Genomic DNA, 24041 nt, shown 5'->3' with positions numbered 1-24041 from the left:
GTGAGCTCACGGAGCATTTTATTTTTTCCCTGTTTGCACCGTGGCACGGTATGAGGAAAATCGCCGCAAGCGGGCGTCGGCCATTTTCAGGTCAAGTTCAACAGGGCTCCGCCCCCTCTCTCATAAACGCGCCATCCTCTTCCTCCTCGCTTTCTTTTTTTTCCTCCGAGGAGAAAAAGGAAAACAGACGGGGGCTGCAAACAGATCGCCGGCAAGATTCCGTCGTCTCGGTGCAGCGTTGCTTTTCAGTCGGTGTTTATTTGAAGAAACAGTTCATCACTTGCCGCGTCGAGTCTCGTCGACGGCACACACACCCACGACCATGGCTGCGGAAGGCCAATGTCCACTCGCCGATCCCGGCGTTACGTACTCCGTGTCTGTGTTCGCGTACCTTGGACTTTTTTTCGCCGTCTACCTCCTGTGCCGCATCCTGTACGTGTTATGGCAGGGATTCTACACCTGCTACCTGGCCCGGTGGCTCGGACACAACATTAACTTTCGCAAGATGGGCGAGTGGGCCGGTAAGTTTTGATGCACCGATCTATTCCGCGCGATTAATAACCGGTGCCTCCCTTTGCTGCATCACTACTGGTGCCGGATTCAAGTTTCAGCGCATCGGCACCGTCTCTGTGCACATTTTTTGTTGTCGTTCTAATTACCGTTTCTCCGTTGCGTGCGTCACTTATAACCTTGGAAGTGTCGCTTCACGGAAAGTGAACGTGCGAACGCTCTTCGAGCCTGCAGGTTCTCACGTTCAGTGCCAATTTTCGAGCTCGTCTACGTAGTTTACGAGCGTTTCATTCTTCTGTGGAACGACTTTCACACCGCTATACTGCGTTTACTACGCCGTGAGCCGCCGTCGCTGCCAGTTTTTACGCCGGAAACGTAGAAATTAGTTCGATGCAGTTGATGAACTGCTATCAAGAAACCAGCCACGACGATCTATAGCGTGTGGCAGCTTGGGCTAGTTGGTATGACATGACGATAGCTATAGCGCGAAAACAGAACGACGACACGGAGGCAAGAAGGACATTCGTGTACTTCGTGTCCTTCTTGTCTCTGTGTCGTAGATCTATCGCGGTTGCAGTGCGCGACGGCTGACGTGAAGGTCGTGGGATCGAACCTCGCGGCCGCATTTCGATGCAAAGCGAAAATGCTTGAGGCACGCGCACTTGGATTCAGATGCCATCTAAAGATCACCAGATTACCGGAGCTTCATGCACTGCGGCGCCCCTCATAGTGTATCGTTGACTTTTTATGTAGAAACCGCTTCGGCGTGGGATGCTCGGTTTTGCTGGATCACACGGTCGTATCGGCGCGTGCCCGCTAAATCAGATGCACTGGGATGTTCTGAGATAGCGCCTCAGGCAGGGTCGTACCCAGAAATGTTTTTTCGTGGTGGGAGGCTCCTCCATTATTTCGGGGAGGGCACTCTTAAAATGGTCATTTTCCGCTCTCCATGCCATGGTGAAAACAAATTTCGGGGGGTGGGGGTAGGGGGGGGGACATTTCCTGGCTTCGCCCCTGGCCTCAAGTACTGACGCCGATTGTAGTAGTACAGACTACGACCGTTTGATAGGCTGCGCATTTTCCACGAACAGATCTTGTTGCGATCGCTTTTCTGGTGCCGTAAAAAAAAAGGCATTTATTGACCCGTAATTTCAATGACCGCGCTTTTATGCTAAACGCGTCAGTGCATAGTTGCAGTCTGTTCGTGGATCGCGTGTCACCAGTATTACTTACAGGCCTCGAACGACAAGGGGACACGAAAAGACCAGACACTAGCAGTTATCGAGGCCTTGCGAGGTCACTCAAAAACGCCTCCGAGGCCACGGTTTTTTTCTGATATGCATGGTGATACGAAGAGCATGATAATAATAATGAAAAAAAAAGACAAGGTAAAAGATCGCGTGTACCGCCTGTGGATAGGTCAAATGGCGAGGTCACATTGCAAACCCTGGAGATCGGAGAGAAAAAAATATCTTATTTATGTATTTTTATAAGTTCGAAATAATCCGCCTTTGCTATATTATCGCGATGTAAAGGCGATAACCCTGGGGTTAAATTATGCAAGCTGGACAGTCAACGTCGTCTGCTAAAGACACCGATGAAACGGTGTAAGCTAAGCACCCTTTCTACACCGCTTGCCAAGGACTTGGAATCGGACGGAGTGATTGTGCATGGTGCTTAGCTGTGGCTCAGCGACCTTGTTAGACCGTTTGCGATATATTTCCAAAGAAGGCGTCGCCTTGAAAGCTTAGCACCCGTACTACCACGTCTGCGAACTATTTCAGAGGAGGCGTCTGCGTAAAACAGCTAAAGTAGCTTTTTACGACGTTTTCAAATGGTTTAAGACGCAGCGTCTGCTTAACAATGAGCTTAGAGCCCTCGTCTCACAAGGATGTGAAGGTGTCTCCTACTTAAAAGTGAGTTCAGCACCCATGGTTACACCGTTTACGCAGGGTTTCGAAGGGTGCGTCTGCAGGGAACTGAGCTTAGCTCCCGTTTTAGACTGTTTGCTGAGGGATGAAAACGAGAAATATGTTTAAAAATTACTCTTAACATTATTACACTGTTTGTGTAGGATACAAGGGGCGTCTTCTGCCAGGAAGTGAGCATATCCGCCTTTTTATGTCATCCGTGAAGGAATTTAAAGAGGCGCCTGCATGAAACAGCAAAGCTCCCTTTTTACACCGTTGGCTAAGGATCACAGACAAGTCGTCCGCTTTAAAATAAGGCTATTGCACTTTACTTTTCATGGACGTCAAAGGATTCTTCTGCTTAAAAATCAGCTTGGCGCCCTTGCTAAACCGTCTACGAAAGATTTCAAGGTAGGCGCTTGCATGAAGTAGAGCTGAGGTTCCTTTTTACTCCGTTTGCCAAAGGGTAGAAACGAAACTCCGCGTAAATGACGCCCTTCTTACACCGTTTTCCCGGGATGTCAAAAGATGCCTTCACGTGCAAGTCCAGCAATTCTTGCTCCGTTATCGAAAAATTTTCGAAGGAGATAGTCGTGAGCAATAGGACGCGCAGGGGCGTAGTGGTACCTCCTAGATTTTGGTGGGGGAACCTTTTTGAAATGGTCATTTTTTCGTTCTCTATGCTATGGCAAAAAAAAAAATGGCGAGGGGCACGGTCCCCGTGTGCCACCACTTGGCTACGACCCTGAGAACGCTGAAGTTACGTTTTAGAGGTCTTAGCGACTAAACGCAGTTGTAAAACGTGAAATTCGTCATTACAAAATAAAATTCGTCGCATTCTTGTCGGGATATTACAAGTAGTCGTTGATTAAACATCGACTCTGTCTTCCTTCTTATATTGTCCACGGGCTGTGCGTGTTTGAAAACGTATACAGTTCTGGTTCTTGCTTGCTCGTTTTTTAATTAAGTCGCCTCTGTGATGTCACATTTCCTTGTGCGTCCGTGTGTTCACCATCGCGAATACAAATGAACGTTGCGCGTAGTACTAATAGGCTCGTCCAGCGTGACGACGCCGCTGCTCGCTGAAGTGTATATATTCGCGACGCCAGTTTCCGCGTGTAGAGGAAACGGGCGTAGCTGGCGCACCGACGGGTTCTCGGGACGTCGCGCCACGCGGCGTACGCCCCAGTCTTTTGATACTTTTGTGCGTCTAGCGTGAAGACTGCATAAACTCGCGTACCGGGTAAAACCATGGCGACGGGAAAGCTGCGCTGGTCTGATCGTCTGGAAACGGCGTCGTCGCGCAGCAAGTGTACTTTATAAGCGGACGCGAACTGCCGACCTCGCGCAGGCGCACGTAGTACATTTGTTGATATAATACTTGTAGCTGTTTTGCGTCCCGATACCGCGGTATGATTGTTCGAGGAATTGTGGCCGTCTGCTTATAATCCGCGCTTAAGGGCCTCAAGGTACTATCAGCATGGAGAAATATACCTGCATAAAGAGCGGACACTCCCGTAGGGCCCTGCGGCCCAGCTACTGTGCTGCTTTCGGCGCCACGAGTGGTCGGTTAGACCCGATAATGTCTTCGGCATAAATAAAATAACAATTATTTTTCCTTCCGAAAGTTTAACTTGAACGAAACTTGAACCCGTACCCTCATGCTCCGAAAGCGAGTGTCTTCACCACTAGGCTACTCACCTATGCTACCGCGTAGGGAATGCATGTACAGCACATCTAAACCACATGGATGTGCCTCTTTGTGCAAAACAAATGCAGAAAGACAACACTTTCCAGTCGTACTTTACTGTTTTGTGTTGTGATGCAATAAATGTCCTCAGCGGGACATGATGCATTTCTGATGGAGGCGGAAATGTTGTAGGCCCGTGTGCTCAGATTTGGGTGCACGTTAAAGAACCCCAGGTGGTCGAAATTTCCGGAGCCCTCCACGACGGCGTCTCTCATAATCATATGGTGGTTTTGGGACATTAAACCCCACAAATCAATCAATCAGCGGGACATGATGTACATACAGCCGGTATATAAAATTGCACAAGTTAATCAAATTTCTTCTTTGCAAAAAAGATTGATGCCGAAGTTTGGCAATAATTGTCCTCCTAAAGAGGCTATTATGTCTTGAAAAGGGAGGATGGGCACGCAATCTATCGACTGGTCATACCCTGTCTTGCTGGCCCGCGAATAGGCTCCAGTGGCCACTCAATATAGTATATTTCTCTATGCTATCAGCGTCAAATGAAACCCGAACAGCGGCAGGCCTTTGCGATGGTATAGTGCACACCGTCCACTTATCACTACTAACAGCCACGCATATATGCGCAAAGCTGCTGAACGGGATGCGCGCGCCTGTCAGTGGTGATTAACTGGACGGCATGCACTACGCTATTGCAAAGGCTTGCCACTGTTCGGGTTTCATTTGACGCCGATACTACACAGTCGTCAGCAAGCGTAATGACCTGATGACTTGATGCAAGCCGTGAAGCGCTGGGAGTTGTTGTCGAGGTGATACTTCGATGTGCTTAAAAAGTGTGTCGGCATGCGTGGGCAACATCTCGGCAACAGTCCAAAGCTACGCGGCGCTAGCGTCGAACTGTTTCAGGACAAGCTGTGGAAAGCTAGACTTTACATTAGTTGATGACGGCTTTATTCACCCAGAAGACTAAAAGTTAAGTGCCCTATTATGTGGAGATGAAAGCTAGGGAAGTAGTGGCTGCGATGTGTCTGGCGTAGTGAATATATTGCCATAGCGAATTTGTTATCATTATTGGCTATATTGAGTGGATTGTATTGGATAAACTTTATTTGGTCCTCCAAAACACAGACCACTGTGTTGCGGACAGCTCCCACGTGGGGACTGAGATGCCAAGCTCCTCAGCCGCCTCGCGGGCTTGGTGGACAGCCCAGAGCTGATCTGCCAAGGACGAGCTGCGGATTGCCGCCTCCCATCTGGCAGAGGTGATGTGCGATAAATGAGCGAATTTGGTGCACTGCCAGAGCATGTGTTCTAATGAAGCTATTTCCCCACAATGTGGACAAAGATTACTTGGGTATAGGTCAGGGTACATGATGTGTAACATTTTCAAAGTAGGGTACACCCGCGTTTGCAAAAGGCTATATTGAGTGACTGCAGAGAAATAGCCAAATATCCCGGTATTTCCCTTGCGTATGACGCGACGCATATGATTTCGTCAACGGCGGTCTCAAAAAGGAATCCCGTCGTAAAAAAAAACCGTTTCGAAAATAGAAAAGGTGCCATGACGTTCGCATCTTACGCAGGTGGTGTCGTCTTTGACGGAAAATTATTCACGCAAAGCTGGCATGTAGGCGAAATTATGTATGTTTACTTCTAGCGTCTTGTCCTCTTTATTTTTAATAAAGCTGGCTTTATTTTTCATTGGAGAAATGCATCTTTGTGGCTATCTTAAGCCTCAATCTGTCTTCTTTATAATGGTGTCAACATGGTGGCACTTTGCCAAGGGAAAGCTGAAAATTTGCATTTTGCTCTGCCCAATTTTCACATATCTTTTGACGACAGCCCACCAGTAAAATGCTTGTTTCTCAACTTCTCCTACTTATTTTGATACAAAATCACACTATGATGTAAAACATGGTCTCAGGATTATAGAAAAAAATTAATTGAAAAACTGAACATTTTGACCAAATTTGCGATTCCCATTGCCACGTCCCCCCTTAATTGAAGGCCCGGAGGGGGTTTCATAATGTGGCCCAAGCGGGCGTGTTTCACGATCGTTATCTACCCCCCCCCCCCCCTTTTTTTTTAGCCGCTAAGAAGCAAGGAAACTTTAACACGTTGTGCTGCTGTGTGCAGTTTGATAATTAATCTTAATTATGATTAACTCACAGTAAATGTTATCGACTAACGAAAGTGGCATATGAATGTGGCTGCCGTAACTGAGGGTTTTACTTCAGTAGAAATACTTACGTTTATTTACTGTCATAAAGAACTGAGAACGGGAATGGTAAAGGAACAGAAGACAAAGCAGAAGTAGTTTTTTTTTTTTCGATAAACGTGTCGTTTTGTTATGGTTAAGAACAAGCCGATTGAGGTTGAGATCAAGTTAGAGATAGTAATCAGTTATCACTCGGTGCTTTCGAATGTGTGCACGTATTATTTCGTTACGATATCGCTATTTCGCTTTTGTTTGCTGTTCGTTATCTCCGTCGAAGTCTCACTGGATCTGCCGCTCGGCACTGCTGATTAAAAAGAAAGAAAAAAATGTTCAGTCTGATAACTCGTACACCAAAGTCAGCGAAGCTGCCGCATTAGCCGGTTCTCCGGCCCTTCGGAGAGTAATTTGTCGGTTATTGTTATCTTTATTTTTGTATGGTCGCAGCCACGCTCAAATGCGGCGTCGCTGCAAGATACGTTGTTGCCTTGCAGTGATTAACAATCCGGTTGCACTGCTGCTGCGATATTGCAGTGCGTGTACCTACATTGGGATATAAATTAACCGTTGCAGTTGTACCAATGGCTAAACCCTTACCATGGAGGGAGGGGGGCAAATCTATTTAATAACCCCGAGCGTTTTGCAAACTTTTGGTTTACTTCGGCACACTGTAAAGGATCGCGAATGTGAAAAACAACAAAAAAAGCAATGAATCGGGCTAGATTGACGACCTTGAACACTCTGTTGTCATCAATATCACCGTCGTAAGTTTATTCGTGCAAAAGAAAAGATTCAATTTCAAAATTCGCGCCAAAATCTCATGAGGTGACGTCACAGATTTCTGAGTGCCTTCTCCCACACTGACGATAACGAAATTTGCTGAAATGCGGTATCACTCCCTGGTCCCCTCAGAGGACACTGTACCTCATTTGTTCCGATCATGAAGCTTTAGTGCGCGCCGACGAAATCTATGACGTCATGACGATCGGTGCGGGGATTTCAAGGCGGCTTCGCCACCCACGCGATTTTTATTTCTCATTCCGCGGTAAGCAGTGATACTTGTATTGTGAAAGTGATTTCCTAACAAGAGGAAAAAAAATCGAGTTTCTTCATTCAGTGTTCTTTTAAAAGTGAAACTTCAACCTCGATTTTCTCTCATATTCTTGAGCCTACGATGATGAGATAAACGGCAGTAATTGATCAGAGCATAATTTATCAGTAAAAACTGCTTCATTCTCTCACTTCAATAAAATACCGGCCCCGTATACTATGTCATCGGCACTGCGTTCAGCGCTGCGTTCTGATGCTGTACGCCAGCTCCCGTCTTTAAAAAAAAAAAAAAAAATCACGTGCGTACGTGTAGAGCTGCCGTGGAAAACGCAGCTATAAATATACACACGCAGCCGAGAAAAAGCGCTGTAACTGCGAAAACCGTATCGGCTTGTGGGAAAAGAGAAGCGGCGAAGTAAACATGTCTGTAGCAGCAAGAACACGCGAGAAGGTGAGGAGGGGTTCGAGAAGAAGGGGGGTCACCCCTCGGTCTGTTTCAACCTTGGAGGTGAAGGAAAGAAGGGTGAAGGTACACTGTAGTGAAGGGAACAACCACACTTCTTTTTGTCTGAGTGATGTGTGACGTCATCAAAAGGAGGATCGCGCGGTTTACTCGCCTTTTTTTGTCACTTTTCTTTTATTTGGACGTACGGGGAAGAATATTTTAACCTGGCTGAGCGCTGGATGGAATCTCGTCGCGCGGGTCATGACAAAATTTCGTCGCTGGGTTTTCTTTGGCGAGGAAAAAATCGCGTATGAGAAGGCTGCTGTTTGCTTTCTTTTTTCCTCGTCATTGGAGCGCAGTGGCTGAACGCTTGTTTACAAATTCTATTCCGCCCAACCTCGCCATCTTGTACGCCTCTGCGTGCCGATAACGCACCGTATCAACGAGCTCTGTTGATCTATACAAAAGAGTTGAATGTGCCGCAGTTTCCTGCTAGAGATGCCGAATTGAATTCTGGCCCTGACCTCAGTTAATTAATGATAGTAGCACAACCATTTATGCTATCTTAAGTGTTTGTGGCTTCTGAGGTTCTCTTTGCTTTCCTCTTGCGCTTTTGTGTGACGTCACGGAATTCGAGCTTGTCACCGGACTAGTACCTGAACATGGCGCGTGCATTACGTCATTGAACGCGCGGGCTTCGCCTTGAGCCTGACGCCGGCAACCTTTTCAACAGATTGTAATCGCTGTTATCGGTTCGTCGTTGGGCCGGGGCAAGACACGCGCGCCCGTTTTGCTCTCGTATAGCTTTTTTCTTTTTTCTGCCCACGCGGCTTGATGGGCGTTGGACGTGTTTGTTGCCCAAAGATGGCAACCTTGATGACGTCGGTGCGAACTATCGAAAAGGCGGCAATAGTAGTTTGAAATTTTCGTTTATACCTAAAGTTATTTCGAAAGTAAGCGATTTTCCGATCCGCGGAGATGTTTGAGATAAAAAGTAAGCGAATGCCGTATTTACTCGCATGTAACCCGCGATGAAATTCCGGTAAATCTACTTTAAAAAATTTCAAGTGGGAGTGTGAGCTATGTTTTCTTTTTTCTTTTTAGTAGAGTACATATAGGGTGCGGATTATATGCAAGAAACTATGTTTTAATAGGTGTGCCTGTAATTTTTCTGCTAGCAGGATCTCGGTGCCCGTGGAAAGAAGCGCTGGATTTGCCTCGGTAATCGGCAGGGAAACCTGGAGGTAGAGAAGCCGTCAATTATGCCGAAAGGGGGGGGGGGGGGGTCACAGCCCGCCCTCTGCAGAATGCATACGTAACCTAAGCTGTATCGTCTGCTATACATGTGGGTGGTGAACTGCAGCACTAAGATTCTACAACATATGAGATTCTAAATTTCGGTAACAACTATAACGGATCTTTATTAACTGAACAAGGGCGCGCACACAGACACGGACACTAGAACAGGACATTGAAAAGAACATGAACAGGAAATAGTCCAATTATCTGTGCTACTGCAATACAGTATGGTGGATCTTTTTTATTATTATTTTTCTAGGAGGGGGGGGGGGGGGCGACGACTTATTGCCAATGCACACTTTCGAGTCTTTGCCTGCCCAGGCCTCCTCCCCCCTGCCGGGATAAATTAAAACCTAGGCATCTGCGACTGAATGCAGTGGCTGCCATGTCCAGATTTTGCAATTGTAGTTGTACGGATGACGACTGTGCGCTAAATATTTGTGTGACATAAAAAAAAAAATTGCACCCACAGTTTTGTTTGGTTCATGAGCATAGGGGACACTTTACCAACAGCTGGTTTCAGTTGTTGAAAACAGGTGGGTGGAGCAATCGTGCTACGATTTCTGTCTCAGATCTATTTTTGCAGTGAATGCCATAAATTCTAGAATGATTGCCATCGTTCACTTTGATTGAACCTTCACTAATTAACAGTGTCAATCAAGTTCCTGTACTGTAATTGTGCAATTGAAGTCAGTCAGCCCCCAAAAAGAAAATAATATAATGCATTTTGAAATATTGTCTCCCCCCCGCCCCCCCCCCCCCAAAAAAAAAGAGAAAGCATCGAAACACATTGTCATTCCGTGTGTTTGCAACTCTCATCGCTTAATGAAGGCTGATTAAAAAAGTGATTTTAGATACATTTTGAAATCTGGTGCTTCTTTTTAAATTATTAGTAATCAGTCAGGCATGCTAAAGTTAATAATATAATAGCGTACTTAGGTGATTGTCAGACTGTTTATATATAAGGTCCTACTTGAGGTATCAAATAAATAACTGAATTGTCGCACGATTTCCGATCCACGTCACTGCTGACTATGTAGGTCAACATAAGGTATCGTCTCTTCAGTTTTATGATCTTCATCATAGGAGTGCAATTTTCCAAGGTTTAGTGCCACCTTGACAACTGTGCATTTAATACTACACCCATGACAGATATACAGGATAAGCTAGCATTTGCATTTCTAGATGTGCCTGCCTACAAAAACAATATGCTGATAAACAGAAAGGTGGTGAGGAGATTAGTAAAGAGACCTGTAAGTTACATAGGAGCTTTGTTAGATGTACTAGATGCACTGCCATTCTTATGTTTGAACAATAGGCTTTTCTCGCTAGCTCGTTTTTTTCCAAGACAAAAGAATTGCGGAGCTGGAGAGGCCCTTGAGAAAATATACCTTCATAATGCTTTTGCCCTGCTTTCTCCAAGGTTCTTTAAGTAGCAGACAAAGTAGCTGCTGTGTGAACTGTGGTTGTTGAACTGGCTCGCCTTTTTTCTTCATTGCTACGCAACCCCGAGTTGCGCCCCTTACAATTTGCCTGAGCAAATGAAAACTTGTTACTAGCAGTGTGTTCTGCCAGTAGTATGTAATGCGCGGAAATTTGGGAAGCCAGGAAATGCGCATTGCGCAGTGAATAGAAGCATGTAACAGTTATGATCCACCTAAAGCTGAGAAAGGCATATTTGGGTGCCTTTTTGCGACACTGCAGTAGTCGTCGCATATCTCATGGTGATCGCCTTGCTTTATCACTGCAATATCAATGCTGTTTGTCATGAGCGGGATGAGCACTGCGAGCCCATCACGCTGACATAGCACTACGACTCGTGACAGCTAAGGTAAGAAGCATTCAGTTTTTGAGGAAGTGAAAGGAAAGAAGCTAGACACTGGTTACTGTTATTTGGCGGGACGCTCCGATTTCACTTGCTTGGCTTACAGGACATGGTAAGGCAAAAGCATTAATTAGATAACACCTGTAACTAAGCACCATAAAGTGCAACATCGAAGAAAAAGAAGACTGACTTGCAGAATGCTTTTTGTTGGTTCTGCCTTTTGCATTTAATGCCTAAAGATGTTGCTTCATTAACCAGCTTTGATTCGTACCCTTGTTGGTCAGACAACGAACTGGATAGCTGGTTATACAAGTTAAGGCAGGTTATCGGTGTGCATAGCGGAGGTAACTGGCAGTCAAATAGAGCACCGAAGCTGTCTATAGGGGCCAGGAAATTTCGCATTAAGAAAGTGAGAGACTGTTATATATTCACATTCCCGTTTGAGAAGTGCGGCTGCTGGAGCAATAGTGACCGGTTCCTGGTGGTCCTTTTAAGATGAACTAGTCAAACAGAAAAGGCAACTGTTGTGAACAGAAAGAAAGATAATCTAGCTACAAAATTTGTGCATTCAGGTATCGGTAAGAATTGGCACAGTTGCTAGGGAGAGAAAGCAGGCCAGCTTATTTTATTGCAGTGCCCCGAAAATTGCATTTACTCAAGAGCATGGCACCTCAGTTTATCACTGAAATGATAGTTCGATGTCTCATTGGCCTAAGAGGGTTACTTGCTGGCGTTCCAGTTAATTTTTCATGACACTTTGGCTATAATTCGTATCTTCATATAGGCTGAGCTTTGTTATCTAACCCCAATTGTTTTCACAGGTGTGACTTCACTATCTCCCTTCATCTCTTCTTTCGCTTTGCCCGGCATAATATACAAGTTATGCATTGTACACATGGCAGAGCCATTTCCAGTCCTGTACCCAGCTTCTGCAGTCTCGGAGATAATTAACTGTCCTTATATATATGAAGGTTTAATATTTCACTATGGCCAGTTATCACTAACAGTGTGACTGCCTTATTAGTGTAATGCAATCTGCTCCTCTATTTTGTTACAACAAACTGGCGCACAGCAGCCACAAGCTGGAACAGAATTAGACTGCTTTTGGTCTTTTTTGTTATGATTGCTCTACAGTTATCAGTGCTCACCGGTGCTTTAATTTGTTTTTCAGTTGTAACGGGCGCTTCAGATGGCATTGGCAAGGCATACTGTGAGGAGGTATGTTTTCTTCCTTTCTTTCTTTTTTTCACTGTTTCACAAGCTTTTCAACCCATTCATCAGTGTTTCAGCCCATTTATCAACCAATCTTATTTCTCTATTCTTTCAGCTTGCTGCACGGGGTCTCAACATCGTGCTCATCAGCAGGACTCTAGAGAAACTCCAAGCAGTGGCTCATGAAATTGGTGCGTCACTCTTTCAATGTTGCTGGGGAATCGGATAGTCTTTTATGGGGTTTTTAGAAAGCTTGAAAAACTGGAGCATATGCCATGTAGCATACAAACTCTTATGCATAGGTTCATCGCAGCGCTCCTTTCTATATTATGTCAACGTATGGGGCTTACTTTGCTGCCCCCATCGTGCACACACCTATGATTGTGAGGTCACTTTCTTCACTGCTACAGCAAGGGATTAATTGAGTTACAGCACAGTAGATAGAGGAGTGAGCCAAAGCAACCATCAGAACTGCAGTATTCTCGATAAAGTTATTTGTTGGGCACGTTGGTTCATCGTGATTCGTGCGCAAACGGACAGGACGCAGGAAGAGAAGACAAATACATGGGCATTCGTGTAGTCGTCTGTTCACACTCAAAACCATTGCGGTATCCTGTCCATTGTGGCCGCCTTCTGCATTGTGGCATCAGAACTCGTACACCTAATAACACTTAAATGGAAAGTGTGTTATGAATCCACCTTTAGTTCATTGAAACAAGTATCAAGAAATTTGCTAGTTCACTGTGACGCTTGCGCCCCTTTTATTTCTCCTGTGGTTTGAAGTATTAAGATTTTCATATAAAGTGAGAAAGAAATGTTCAGATGTGGCGTTACTTTTGTCAAGTGCGTGTTTAAGGTGCTAGATTTTAATTTTATCTGCCTCCGACTGTGTGTATAAGTAAGGTTAGTGAGTGACAACAGGGCACAGCCACGTGACATGACACTGCAACCTAATGATGTTGATACTCATTAGGCACTCATTGTCTTGTCTTAAAGTTTGCTAGCTAAGCATGTGACACCAGAAGGATTCATGCTGAGACTTTCATGCCATATTCTTGGCTTTTGTAAAACATGCCTTCCTTAATAATTCAGTACTCCAGCGTGGAAAGCTTCATTAGAGGAAACAAATGCACTGTGTGCTCTTGATAGTACTTGACTGTGTTGAGATGAAGCCAAAAACATTGTGACCTAGGAAAAGTATGAAGTTGAACGAATCATTTGATGTATTTGGCTGATAATTAATAATCTGATAGAGTTACAGAAAGAAAGCATAAAAAAAACTGATGTAGAAAGAAGTGTGGGAAACGTTATCAAAGGTGAGAGAAATCTCTGGCACATTGAGATAAGAACTTAACATAAAGAAAATGGAGCTGTAATACGGTGTCACACACAGTTGAAGATTGCTATCAAGAGACCTTCATCATGTGATGAACACTGATAACAAACTGCACCGATAATTCACTTGCCAAAAAGGTCGGTTTTTTTAAAGGCTTACCAGCTTGTCTCATTTCTAGAGGAGGCATCGAATGTCAAGACCAAGGTTATTGCCGTTGACTTCACATCCAGTGGTGACATTTACAGTACGATCCGGAGGGAGCTGCAGGGTCTGGAGATCGGCGTGCTCGGTAGGTGTTGCTTCACGTTTGTGTTAGTTCTGTACTTTGTGCCATGTTTGCAAGGTGGAGCGAGGAACAGCAATGAACGGTAGGGTGGTCGTCGAGCATGACTTGTCGAGCATGATAGTGCCTTCAGAAAAGTGATATGCTACAGTACGCTGAAAACTGAATTTAACAGAACACGTACTTATCATGCAGGAGATTTAATTTCTCGTGAAGAAGGTTCGAAATGCTCTTTCTTAGCCACTAGTGAATGCAATTAGCCAAAGCAAGTTGTGCACACGAATCTGTACAAAGCACCGCCACAAGTTAGAATTAGCACAGGATAAATTATATTTATGAAATACGGTCAGAAGCGTAATGGTTATTTTGTTCTGTACAGCATAATAGCAATGCCTCTTTCCCAACTCTGCTTCAGTATTATATCTTGTTTGAAAGCCAAACACTATCTTCTCCCGTCTTCCTGCAGTGAACAATGTTGGCATCAGTTACGTTTACCCAGAGTTCTTCAGCGCAGTTCCTGATGGCGACAAGGTAAGTTGCACATTCTTCCAAGGAATAAAAAAATTGTTGAGACTATATTTAGTTAGGTTTTTTTAGTGTAGCGAAACAATTGTACTTTGGTTAAAGCGAAATAAATTATTGATCGTGTTGTATGAGTGAACTCAAATGAGCCCATGCAATTTTTTAACCAGCTTAACTTACACATCTGTGAACAATGCTCCTGTGACAAAATTTGTTAGCACAGACACCATTAGAACTGGCTGGAGTCAAAAGAGTGAAAAATGTAATGCAGCATAGAAAACCTTGTATAGTTAGTAATATTATAAATAATGATGTTTTAATAGTTTTAACAGTATTACTTCTATGAATAGCTTTTTTATAGCTGTTAGAAGCTATGTTGAGTCGACCTTTGCAGCTCTGACACAGTGCCTGAAAAGTTATATAATGAACTATGTGATGTTCATTTCATTGACTAGAGTATTGGGCTACATAGGTAGCATGACATAGCATTCCTGCATAAATCAGTCTGGAAAAAGTGGGTGTGCTAAAGTGTGGCCAGTGGCACGCTGAACTTGGTAGTTTGTCACGTAATAAAGGTAAATTGTTAATTTCATAATCTGAGAAAAAACAGCATTTCCGTTTTTGTTACAGTCATGAAAAATGACAGTTAAAACCGACAATTGTAGATATCAAATATTAGGACACTGTTGATTACTTGGAAGACTTTGCAGCAACGCTACTAATGTCGTAGGCTTATGTGTAAAAGTGCGATAGAAATTTGGACACCTCACAGCAGGTTGTGTGATGATAGGATTCTAACTGTGTGACCAAGTGCTGGTTGGAGGGATACTGAACAAAAATATGAAATCACCGAAATCACTCTTGGAAGGTGCCACTGTTCCAGTAAATGTTCATTTCACGTATTCGTGAACAGTTAACTGTATTTTTGAAGGATTGCGAGTGCGCGGCAGCTTTTGCCAGCGTGCGTGAGGCTGTGCACCAATGGCCATGATGTCAAGCATGCCAGCGGTAGAAGCCAAGTGTGCATTTTCCTCTCTCCTCTCTTTCAAGCTCTCTCCTTTACACCCCACTCTCCCCCTTCCACAAAGGGGCTTAGACGTGGCCTACACGGGAGCGATGTTTACTGCCTGTGTCCTTCATAACGATTTTAGGGATTGTAGCGGGGGTGGAGTAGGCTGAGAGACGCGGGCAGTGGCTTGCATGGTTGGCAGGCCTGGTTTTGGGGAGTTAAATCTCTTGTAATCCACGGCACAGCCGCCAGACTCCGCAGTTTGAACCAAGGGCATCGAATTCACTGTTCTCTACCAGTTTCTGCCTGGAATTGAGGTTTGGTTAGTCAGTTTGAACACCCGTGCTTCTAATTAAGCTGAAAATTTTAACAGCGATAACTTTGTTTCGTATCTCTTCAAATAATGAGCTATGATTGACTTCGAAGAGCTTGTCGCGGCATGGTTGTGAAAACATAAATTTTTAAATATGCGGTAACGTTTCAACGTGAACTGCTTTCAGGTCATGGAGAGCATCATCAGGGCCAACTGCATTGCTGCAACCATGGTACGTTTTGCTATCAATGTTCTAATGTGCTTTTGTTGCGATTGCTCTGGTCACAGTCCTTGATACAATTGTGCCTTCATGTTATTTTGTCTTGTCTGAATCTTCAGATGACGCGCATTGTCCTGCCTCAAATGGATGAGCGTCGCCGTGGAGTCATCATCAACGTGTCGTCCATCTCGGCAATGCACCCGCTGCCCCTGCTCAGTGCATACGCCGCCTCTAAGGTAAGAAGCTTTTTACTAACCATGGGTCAATCACGCTGAATAGTAGAGTAATTAAACGAGCAATGTTGCTTGATGCAAAATTTTAACGAGACGACTTCTCCTTATTTTATCTTTGCCTTGAAAAAGTTAAGCCCTCTTGTCCGAACAACGGCTTCAGCAATTTTTTTTTTTGTGTTAAGATGTGCTGAACCTATGAAAAGCCTGTTTGAAAGGAACTCGAGTTCATGCATAAGAAGCCTGAGGGTGAGGGGCATTTTGTAAATTATATGTAGATGTAAAACTGAGTGCTTGATTTCTGTGCTAAAAGTGTAATGATTTTGAAATTTGACCTGCAGGCTTACCTGGACAACCTGTCTCAAGGACTTCACGCTGAGTACAAGGATCGTGGCATATTTATCCAGGTAGGCTGTTGCACAGGGCTGCTACCTCCAGATTGTCTTTGTTGTTGTGAATTACGTCTGGACGTCTTCTAAAAAAATCGGCAGTAACATGGCCGCCAAGCTGATTGAACAAGTGCCTTACAAGGCATGGTGGTCTTGTGGTTGTGCTGTTTCACTGCTAATCCTGAAATCAAGAATTCAGTCTGCGAATTGCAGGTGCATATTAATAGAATTGAAATGGCAAAATACAAAACACTTGCGTACTTTGATTGAATTGCGCATTGAATAACGTCATCTGGTCAAAACTACTCCAGAATCGCACACTACAGCATGCCTCGTGGTCACGCCTTGTTTATATCATAACACGCCAGAACTTAATTTTTTGCGCCACAGCTTCCTTTGACTTGAGCGAGCCTCACCAGATCTCAAGAGTCTAAAAGGTACCTGCAGAATCTCGAAGACACTGAGATGCTTCAGAAAAACAAAGTGCAAACAGTCAATGCCTCATCTGTAAATATACCGGCTTTAGAAAATGGTTAGATAAGGTGTATTACGTAGTGATGCACAGTTGAATTTCTTTGTATGACACGCATCAGGGAAGCAGTTTTTGTCTCTTATGGGGTCTCCTATAAGCGGGATGCCATGTTTTCCCTGTTTCAATGTAGGCACATTAGTGTTTGCTGGCTTTCGGTGCTAAAATAAATGCGGAAAAACTGCACTTCGGTATCTAAAGGCGCCGAAGGAAAAAGACTGAAAGCCGAGCGTTGATATGGAAGAGCGTTTATATTTTTACCCCGCGTTCTCTTTTTCCTCATCCTCGTCGTCGAAGTCATTTGATGTGCATGAGATTCTCGCGGTACGTTAAAACCGTTTACAACAGAGGGGTTCGACTTTATTTGGAATTAGCCTTCGCACTGCCTCAGTTGAAGTGGCACGTGTAGTAGTCCTACAGCAGCAATCTGAAAAAAGCTAATTAAAATGTAATAAAAAAACCAGATGTATGGCTACATTTGGTTTCTTCAGAACCTCAGTATCCTGTTTGTATTTTCTACGTAACACCGGATTTTGTGTGCTGCCGTTAATGACCACTGCAGTTTATTTATTTATTTATTTATTTACAAGTACTGCTGTCCCATGCCTGGGACATTGCAGAAGCGGGTACAGAAAAATCAACGAAAGCACAGAAACAAACAATAGTGCGCACAAATTTATGTGACTAACACATAAAATTTTTCCCGAACTCTGCAGTGTTCAGTCTACGTAATGCACCATCAAGCTTGTTTCAAACTTCCACCACACGCGGAAAAAAAGAGAATTTGAAACAATCCAAATGAGACCTGAAGGGTACAAGGTTCAAAGCGTCTGTACTACATGTTGTACGCGCTGGTATATCAGCGAAAGATAAGGGCGCGTGAACGCGGGTCATTTTGTGTACAATCTTGTGCAACAAGATAATACTTTCACGTGTACGGCGATGTTCCAGTGAATGAAGTGACAACAAATGAGCATGTGAAGACTGGGAGAAGTCCCGATCATAACGGTTAAAAACGAACCGTATAGCTTTATTCTGCACAGATTCTAACCTGTTTTTATCTTGCTCAAGATGAGGCGACCAAACCACAGAGGCGTACTCAAGCATCTGTCTCACTAGTGTCTTGTAGGCAGTTAACTTACAATCTTTGGTCGAGTTTTCCAATCTTCGCTTTAAGTAACCAAGTTTCCTTAGAGCTTGACAAGTTATCTGATCAACATGTTTGCCCCATTTAAGGTCATGTGTAAAGGTGATGCCTAGGTATTTGAATTCACTCACATGTGCTAGGGTGGACCCATTGTAGTTACAACTGAAACTGAGAGGCTGTTTTTTATTTGAGAAAGTCATAGCTACAGTTTTCTTGTAATTTATGGGCATTTGCCACGTTGAGCTCCAATGGCATATTATAAAGCTTGTGGCTCTGTCAGGAAAGGCACATTTTTCAAAGGATGAAGGACGTTGTCCGCGGGCAAGTAGAGGATAGCTGACGCCAGCTTTGTCAGCAGACATGTTTCTTATTACATCAGCACTCTTGAGGGACAAACGGCCATTCACTGACAGCAGGACAAAATAAATCTATGGTATACATTTGTACCGGACATACGCGACTGAAAGGGTTCTGCAATCAAACACATCATTGCTGCACTTCAGGTGAAAAGCAGCATGTCGCGCTGATTCCGCTATATTCCAGTGCTGATTCTGCAGTTAGGTGTAGCGCTAATGTAGTGATGTGTTGGTCCTGGCGTAGTACTAAGTCCTGCCCACTAGTAAAGCTGCACTACCGTGGAACCCGAGAAAGCGAGTAGCACTGGCAACCAAGTGAATTCACTTGACAGTTGCGCTCTTGCTGAAGCGGTAGAACCCCTGCTTTGCACAGTTTGGGTATCTGCTGGATGTTTCAGGAGCGTTTTTTTTTTTTTTTGCAATTTTAAGTAAATTATTGCAGCTGATTCTTGATTATGCATGCTGATTTTTTTAAAATTTTAGGCCTTGTTAGTCTATTTTGCTCTGGTTATGAGCAATTTTCACCTTGGTTTATGCCTGTATTGACCACTTCATGGCCATGTGACATGAGTCGGTGGATTGAAAACAAGCGGAGCCCCTAAAGTGCTATGTCATTGAAAGTCCTTAGACTTCTTGCCTCGAAACTGCAGGTGCTAGCAGCGTGAGACGTCATTGCACTTTGCACGATACTAGATGCAGCATTTCTGTGTTCTGCCTCCTTCCGTTTACAGTCTGTGATGCCAGCGTACGTGTCCACGAAGATGTCAAAGATCCGCAAGGCCACCTACATGGTCCCCACGGCCACCACCTACGTCCGCGAGGCCCTCAACACGGTTGGCATCGAGCACGCCACCTACGGCTATGGTCCGCACAAGATTAGGGTATGGCCCAACATTCTCAATCTTTCATCGTTTGTTGACGTTGGACCTGGTTACAACTTTAAAGAAAAAAAATGGCAGCTCTGCTGCCAGAATTGCAGCAGAAAACCACCCTTTGCCTCTGAAAGGCAGTCACGCTTGTTTGTTTCTGCTTAGAGCGCAAGATCATTTTTCTCACCTAATGTACGTACTGGACATATAAATGAAAAGGTCATTGCTACTAGCCGAAACATTTCATTTTGCTGAAAATCACTTTCAGGATTCCCAATGAAATTTACAGGGACATTCAATTCACACCTAAAAGCAGCCGGGCAAACGTGGGTCTCTATACGAAAATGAACTATACTCGATCACGAATACGAGAAACTGCAATCGGATGGAGCATTTGTGTAAATTCTCTTTGGGAAGGATGATGGCTGCGAGAAAAGACGACATTTTTTTCTTAGATTTTAAGTGAGTATAGAATCGCAAGTACTGAAAAAAATCTTTTGTTTATACTTTGTTTATTTGGAGGGGCAGCAAAAAGTACAGGACTTGATTTAACAGAATGTAAGTTGAGCATGTTGTTTAACATGCACTAATTAGTAGCTGAAGTAGAATGTATTTTAACATAAATCGTGTTTGTGTAATTAGTGTACTTTCAGTTCCTCTTACTGTCCACTTTATCTGCTTTCCTGTGAATTTTCAATGGACAAAATTTAATATACAAAGCATAAGCTCAGATTATACTTTTTGTGATCATTATTTATGAACTAGAGTTTTAGAAGAAAATGTTTGAAATAATTTATTGATGATGATAAAAATTGATGCGAGTGATATTGATGTTTTGATATTATTAGGCTGCACACATATATTATAAATGGAATGTCACAGCATCGTCAAATATTTGCCTGAACTATCCATAAAGTTTTATGTGACTTTAGCAATATTTTTATAGAAAAAAAGAAACAAAAAAGAAAAAAGTTAAGAAGTAGGGGTCTTTCAGTGGTGATGTAAAATGCAGTACCTAGCGTAACTTCTGAAAAGTGGTGTGTCAGGAAAAAAATGGTTATTCAGCATCACTTTGCATTGATTTATTGCATCACTTTGGTGTTCTTTTGAAGGTGTCCTATTAACCACATTGGCACCTGCACTTATGGCATGATAGTTACAGTTCTTGGCTTCCGTGTTGGAGGTTGTGGGTTCGATTCCTGCAAGATCGTAGTTTTTGAGCTTTTGTTTTACAGTGAAGCTGTCTTACTCTACCCTATGCAGTCGTTTTTGTAGTAGTAGTAGTAGTAGTAGTAGTAGTAGTAGTAGTAATGATCAGGCACATTACCTGACGAAAAGGTAGAAGTGGGCAAAAAAAAAAGGTGATGATGCTCAGATTTATAAACGCGCACATTTTTAATCTAGCAGTTGATTTACGGCCTTTACATGATCTCACTAGCCTATCTCAATAACTAACCACAATCATCATTACCATATTAGATCTCACTAGCCAATCATATTTGTGTGTTACAAGGCATTGATAACACCAGGGCAGAGAACTTTCACACACTTTCTCCAAGCGTTTTGTTGTCTTCACGTAAGATGACGTCACGCAAGACAAATGCCATCATCTATTTCATCGGCAGGCTCTGGTCCAACGGAAGCTCATGGAGTGCCTGCCCCACAACGCATTCATGAACATCTCGAAAGCGTCGCTACTCCAAATCCGCAAGCTGTACTACAAGAAGAAAGGCATCGAGGACACCTTTTTGGGAAAACGCAGCTCCGGCGCCAGCGCAGGGGAGGGCGATGCTGGAGAGCAGATCAAGAGTCAATGAAAGAAAGCGGAAAGCATCGTCAATCATCTGCTTCAAACTTCTCACGTGTACATTGGCGCGTAGAGATGACATGCAGGAACTCATCACTTTCACACCTGTAACGAGTGCTCGGATTTTGGGAAAAGGGACAGTTGGGGATGGGTGGGGATGCTACTTTAGCCACTACTGCTACCAATGTTGAGGAGGAGAGGTTCTACTTTTTTCATGTACCATAGTGTGTTAAACCTGGGTTTTGATTCTTGCCATGCAGTTTTTGTCTCATGCTCAAACATTTCCATGGGGGGACCTTGTCGCGTGTTCCGATGCCTTGCATTCCATGTTTCATTTGTACAGAGATGCGCTGTGCTTTGTCTTTGTGGCTTTTTTTTCTAGTTTTGTCACGTTGTGAAAGGTCAATAAAGGTTTTGTAAAAGTATGTGTATGCAGTTCAGTTTCGTTCACACAAAATCAAATTAAACGTTTTTGCATTTTGTGACGTCCGCTTGCAGGACTATCAGTCTGAGCCATGTGCTAACTTTGCTTCACGTTAAAGCATTTTTCTACAAAAAAGAAAATGCAAAGATATTCAAGACCCATTTGCCAGATTTTTATATTGCACAAAATATTGCGTACATTTTAAACCAAATTGTGTTGACCACTGACAATGTTACACAGAAAGCATATATTTTTACAAATATATGACAAGACTGTAGCACAGGTAGTTGAGGTTGCCCTAGAGCAATAGGAAGTCTTTGCAGTATGTCAGCATTCCCAACTCTTTTTTTAATGTGATAGTGTTAAAGAGCTCGTACGGCAGAATTCCTGGTGGCATTGGCGGCAGCATATTTGGTGGCAAACGAAAATTTGAGGTAGGTGCAATAAAGAGAGGAGCCGGTGGGTGTTTGCACTGGCTTTTTTGTGGCACACTTCAAGTCTTCCCTGAGGAGCGATAATCGAAGGCAGGCTAGCAATTGGGAAGGCGGTGCGAGTGTGCATGTATTTGTGTCTATGCGCTGATATCACTATCATGTTTACAAGCCAGAGCTTAAAGGTGCTAAAATTTTTCTGCACAATTTGTAGCTACAACTGTGCTCCCAAGATGAACGCACAGAGAGAGCTTCATTGAGCCAGTTGTACAACAAAATAGCAGTCTTGATGGTATTGTGGTGATAAAGCAGTGGGGGGGGGGGGAGGGGACAAGAAAGCTGATGCAGTATTCTTGAAGGTTATACTACGCACTGTACATACTATGCTGATGGCAACTTGAAAACGTATGTTAGTATTTCTACACTCATATGGGTGCCTGAATTGAAAGGGCCCTGCAATACCTTTTCAAGTAACCGTCGAATGGCTTCATTAAATGAGTACATCGCTTTGCGAATCGACTGCTGCAAGAATCTTTTGAACCTGTCAAGTACGAGCAGAGTTGGAGATTTGTGCCACGGTGCAATTGCTTTCTCTTTTTTCATCCCCACGAGCATGTTGGAAGCTTAACACTAAATGGCAGAAAGTTGCGTCGTGGCCTTGAGCGCATTTTTTTTCCCTTTTAATGCATGGCTTACTTTGATTGCAATCACAAGTGCACAGGTACATGGTGGCATCTAGTGGCAACCACGATAACTATGCACCTCACTGTGCTCAAGTAAGCTAATCGCCACTAATTGGGTGTATGGCATCACTCGTGGAAACAAGGGTACGATTTCTAGCCGACTTGAAGAAATAATAGTAAACTCTAGGCCGCAGGCTGCTATGTTTGGATCGCGTGTTCTTTGGTGCACCGACCGGCAGAATTTTCTGACCACGCTGAAGAAGTGTTGCGGGCCGCCTTCAATATCAACCCACTTTAGTCTGCCTCTAAAGCTCTTGATGATGTATTGACGATGTTGTCCAATAACAAGGAGAACTATAATGTCACCAGCTGTTCCTTGCGTTATGTGCAGATGACAAACACATCTTATTTGTTAGATGTGCCAGCACTAATTAAGGTCAAGGACGGCACAATAAAAAATACGAGATCAGCAGTGGTATTAGGGCAGTGGCACATGTTGGAGAGCAATTCGGTCTCGCCAATATTAATTTTAGTTACGAAAAAAGAATGAAGAGGCTATGGGAAAATCGTGCATTGTGTAGAGCACGTTCCGAGCTGCCTGTTGAGACATGGACATACTAAGATGCAGTGCATACGTTGGGCGTCATTTTGTCACAATGCCGACAGCTGGAGTCCAACTTTGATGACGCGACGCAACCGGCACGTATGGCACCGTTGCATGTATTTCATTTTTTCAGGTGCATTAGCACTTTTCGCCATATGTGCCATGCTACATCAATGAGCTGTCCCAGCCGCCTTTGCGTGGATAACTATCAAAGCTGAAGCAATTGAAAGAATTTTGTAGCGCGAGGTGAAATACAGAAAGGGGAAGGGATAGACTGAGGACAAAGCGCAACTAGCAACAACAACAAGGTGTTGTCGCTAGTAGCACTTCTATTTCCATATTTTGTCTCGTGCTACAAAAATTATTTCAAATGCATCACCAACAAGCCCACATTGCAACTCGCTAGAGCAACCACTTGCAGTTACGGTACATTTTTTGTACAGCGAAAACTGTTATGAGATCACGACGATTTTTTCAGTTCCCTAGTCTGGCGCCGCAGCTGGTGTCCATAAACACTGTCACGTGAAATAAGAAAAGAACGAACTAAATAAAAAAGTCTGGGGGAGAACAGAATTTGAACCCGGGCCCACTGCGTGGCAACTTTGTATTCTACCACAGAGCCATGCTGATGCTTGAACATGCTTTGTAAAAGGACCCTATGCAGGCTTTATGTAGGCAGGGGGGAAAGGAACTACGTCAACATGTGTAATAG

The 24041-nt window shown here is 43.8% G+C and overlaps 1 protein-coding gene across 1 annotated transcript; it reads left to right on the top strand.

The window, feature by feature from the left end:
• The first annotated feature begins 163 nt into the window (after nucleotides 1-163).
• Nucleotides 164-21612, top strand: LOC119163881 (very-long-chain 3-oxoacyl-CoA reductase). Its single transcript, XM_037415955.2, has 10 exons — nucleotides 164-521; nucleotides 12137-12183; nucleotides 12293-12368; nucleotides 13692-13802; nucleotides 14263-14327; nucleotides 15828-15872; nucleotides 15980-16096; nucleotides 16432-16497; nucleotides 19243-19392; nucleotides 21006-21612. The coding sequence occupies exons 1-10, from the start codon at nucleotides 323-325 to the stop codon at nucleotides 21195-21197; spliced, it is 1068 nt and encodes a 355-aa protein (XP_037271852.2). The 5' UTR covers nucleotides 164-322; the 3' UTR covers nucleotides 21198-21612.
• The last annotated feature ends 2429 nt before the right edge of the window (nucleotides 21613-24041 follow it).

Source organism: Rhipicephalus microplus, chromosome 8 (assembly GCF_043290135.1).
Source record: "Rhipicephalus microplus isolate Deutch F79 chromosome 8, USDA_Rmic, whole genome shotgun sequence".
NCBI classification, from domain to species: Eukaryota; Metazoa; Arthropoda; class Arachnida; order Ixodida; family Ixodidae; genus Rhipicephalus; species Rhipicephalus microplus.
This window is presented reverse-complemented; position numbering and strand designations above follow the sequence as displayed.

Bases quoted from the DNA above. Each gene is read 5' to 3' on its own strand.
- LOC119163881 (XM_037415955.2), top strand. From the start codon at position 323: ATGGCTGCGGAAGGCCAATGTCCACTCGCCGATCCCGGCGTTACGTAC. The intron at 13,803-14,262 runs GTAGGTGTTGCT...GTCTTCCTGCAG, and splicing joins TCTGGAGATCGGCGTGCTCG to TGAACAATGTTGGCATCAGT. The intron at 16,097-16,431 runs GTAAGAAGCTTT...TTTGACCTGCAG, and splicing joins GTGCATACGCCGCCTCTAAG to GCTTACCTGGACAACCTGTC.